Source organism: Habropoda laboriosa, unplaced genomic scaffold (assembly GCF_001263275.1).
Source record: "Habropoda laboriosa isolate 0110345459 unplaced genomic scaffold, ASM126327v1 scaffold23, whole genome shotgun sequence".
Taxonomy (NCBI): Eukaryota; Metazoa; Arthropoda; class Insecta; order Hymenoptera; family Apidae; genus Habropoda; species Habropoda laboriosa.
Genome location: NW_017100140.1, coordinates 704,240 through 706,184, shown reverse-complemented (window position 1 = coordinate 706,184; position 1,945 = coordinate 704,240). Strand labels below are relative to the sequence as shown.

Genomic DNA, 1,945 nt, shown 5'->3' with positions numbered 1-1,945 from the left:
CGCTCGTCCCACGGACGTCCCGTATTCGTCGGCCGTGGGCAGGTCGCAGGTCGCGGTTGTAGGATGGGCGGCTGTAACACGGCGCGGAACACCTATCCGCGTCCACCGGCCGAATACTTTCGTCGGCAGGGCCGCGACGACGGCGACGTGCGTCGTGACGACACTCGTGCACGGCAAATAGGAAGAAAAAAGAGACGAGGTGGGGCGGTGACGCGTGTGGACGGTGAGGAGGGGTCCGCCAAATATAAGCTAAAGAGATTGTACGATGGACCACACGAAATTTCACTACGGACGGGACCAGTTTCGGGAAAAAGGGCCGCACTTCCTTCCTCTCTCTCTCTCTCTCTCTTTCTCTTTCTCTTTCTTATTCGTCGAGATACGAGAAAAAGGGGAAAATCGATTACTTCCGCGAATTACACTCGACTTTCGCTGTCACCTGGAAGACGTTTCGGGAACCATGAAGATACTCGCCGTTGTGTTTTTAACGACAGCTTTAACGCTGGCTGCTGGACAGACGCTGGAGGATTGTCTGCAGAACGACAGTATCTCATGTGTGCAGAAGAGTTTGTACAGAAAGGCGAAGGAGTTCTTCGACAAGGACAGCTACGAGCTGTTCAGTGGTGTTAGTCTCGTGAAGAACGCCGATAACCAGGGAAGAAGCTCCAGGACCGGGAAAGATCTGCTCTACGATCAGGAGATCGACACGGCTAACAATGTCGCGGATAGACAGAGTGCACTGGAGAGTTTCGTCAGCGACGAGGCTGGAGAGTTCCTCACTGGTCGCAGTTTACGGGTAAATAGAACAACATCAAGAAGATTAACTTCGTTGTAAGATATGTTAGCCGAAAGGGGAAGTGTTCATATAATTCTTTCGTTGTAGATCAACTTTGCTCCCGCTTTCGAGAAGATCGGCGACTCGGCTCGTGCCCTGAGTGACTCCGCACCGGAAGAGGTCCGGCAGGCTGTCAACGAAATCGTCGAAGGTCAATTTTTAACTACAATACACATTTTTAAATTTCCTCTTCCTAAAGAGTGTATACATCTCTGCAGACTAAAAATCTTCCTTAAATTTCCTCTTGCCCACTAAGAATCTCTCTAAAATTGACTAAAAATCTGAAACTTCCTCTTGCTAACGAATACACATCTCTGCGGACCAAAGATCTCTGTAAAATTGAAAGAACGTCGATCTCGAGTATTTTTCTCACGGAATCTGTCCCTGCATCTCCAGGCCGAGGCAAGAAGAAGATACTGAAATCGATCCTGCCGCTGTTGATCGCGGCGAAAGTGAAAATCGGCGCCCTGGCAACTCTGGCATACTTCGGCATCGGTTTGCTCGCCAAGAAGGCGATCTTCGCTTCCCTGATCTCGCTCGCCATCTCGGCGTTCATCGGTCTGAAAGCTCTGTGGTCGAAGAACTCTCACGATGTCACACCTTACAACGGCTGGAGCGGCGGTTCATCGAGCGGAGGATGGTCCGCGCCAGTTGCAAACGGAGGATGGTCCTCTGGTTCCTCTTGGGACGATTCTCACGGCTACGCGCAGAGTCAAGCATATTCTGGCTACCATCACTAATTCTAAATTAGTATCATTCCTGTTAACTCTCCTTTTCTTTCTCTTCTTCTTTTCACTTCTGTTTTCTTCCCTCTTCATCCTCTTCCTTTTACTTTCATCCTCGTCTTCGTCGACGACAATTCATGAATTACGGAGGCTTCGATGCTTCGATGATTAACGAACCGTCGAAGACACTTTCTCTCTTCATCTTCTTCACGGTAAGAGGATCTATTTATTGTTTTATTTATCCCCTTCTTTAATAGTTAAGCGACCATCACACCTGGTGGTCCCACGTGTAAATACTATTATTATTGTAAGAGAATACGAATAGAATGGACAGACAAAGGACGTCAGAATCAAACATAGAGGCTAGTCGTTAAAAGGGTTACGTTTT

General features: G+C 48.5%; 1 protein-coding gene across 1 annotated transcript; it reads left to right on the top strand.

Annotated features, from left to right (window-relative positions):
* The first annotated feature begins 457 nt into the window (after positions 1-457).
* Positions 458-1,572, top strand: LOC108570441. The gene is made up of 3 exons (XM_017932304.1): positions 458-793; positions 881-983; positions 1,229-1,572. The coding sequence occupies exons 1-3, from the start codon at positions 458-460 to the stop codon at positions 1,570-1,572; spliced, it is 783 nt and encodes a 260-aa protein (XP_017787793.1).
* Positions 1,573-1,945: the final 373 nt, after the last annotated feature.

Bases quoted from the DNA above. Each gene is read 5' to 3' on its own strand.
- LOC108570441 (XM_017932304.1), top strand. From the start codon at position 458: ATGAAGATACTCGCCGTTGTGTTTTTAACGACAGCTTTAACGCTGGCT. The intron at 794-880 runs GTAAATAGAACA...CTTTCGTTGTAG, and splicing joins TCACTGGTCGCAGTTTACGG to ATCAACTTTGCTCCCGCTTT. The intron at 984-1,228 runs GTCAATTTTTAA...CTGCATCTCCAG, and splicing joins TGTCAACGAAATCGTCGAAG to GCCGAGGCAAGAAGAAGATA.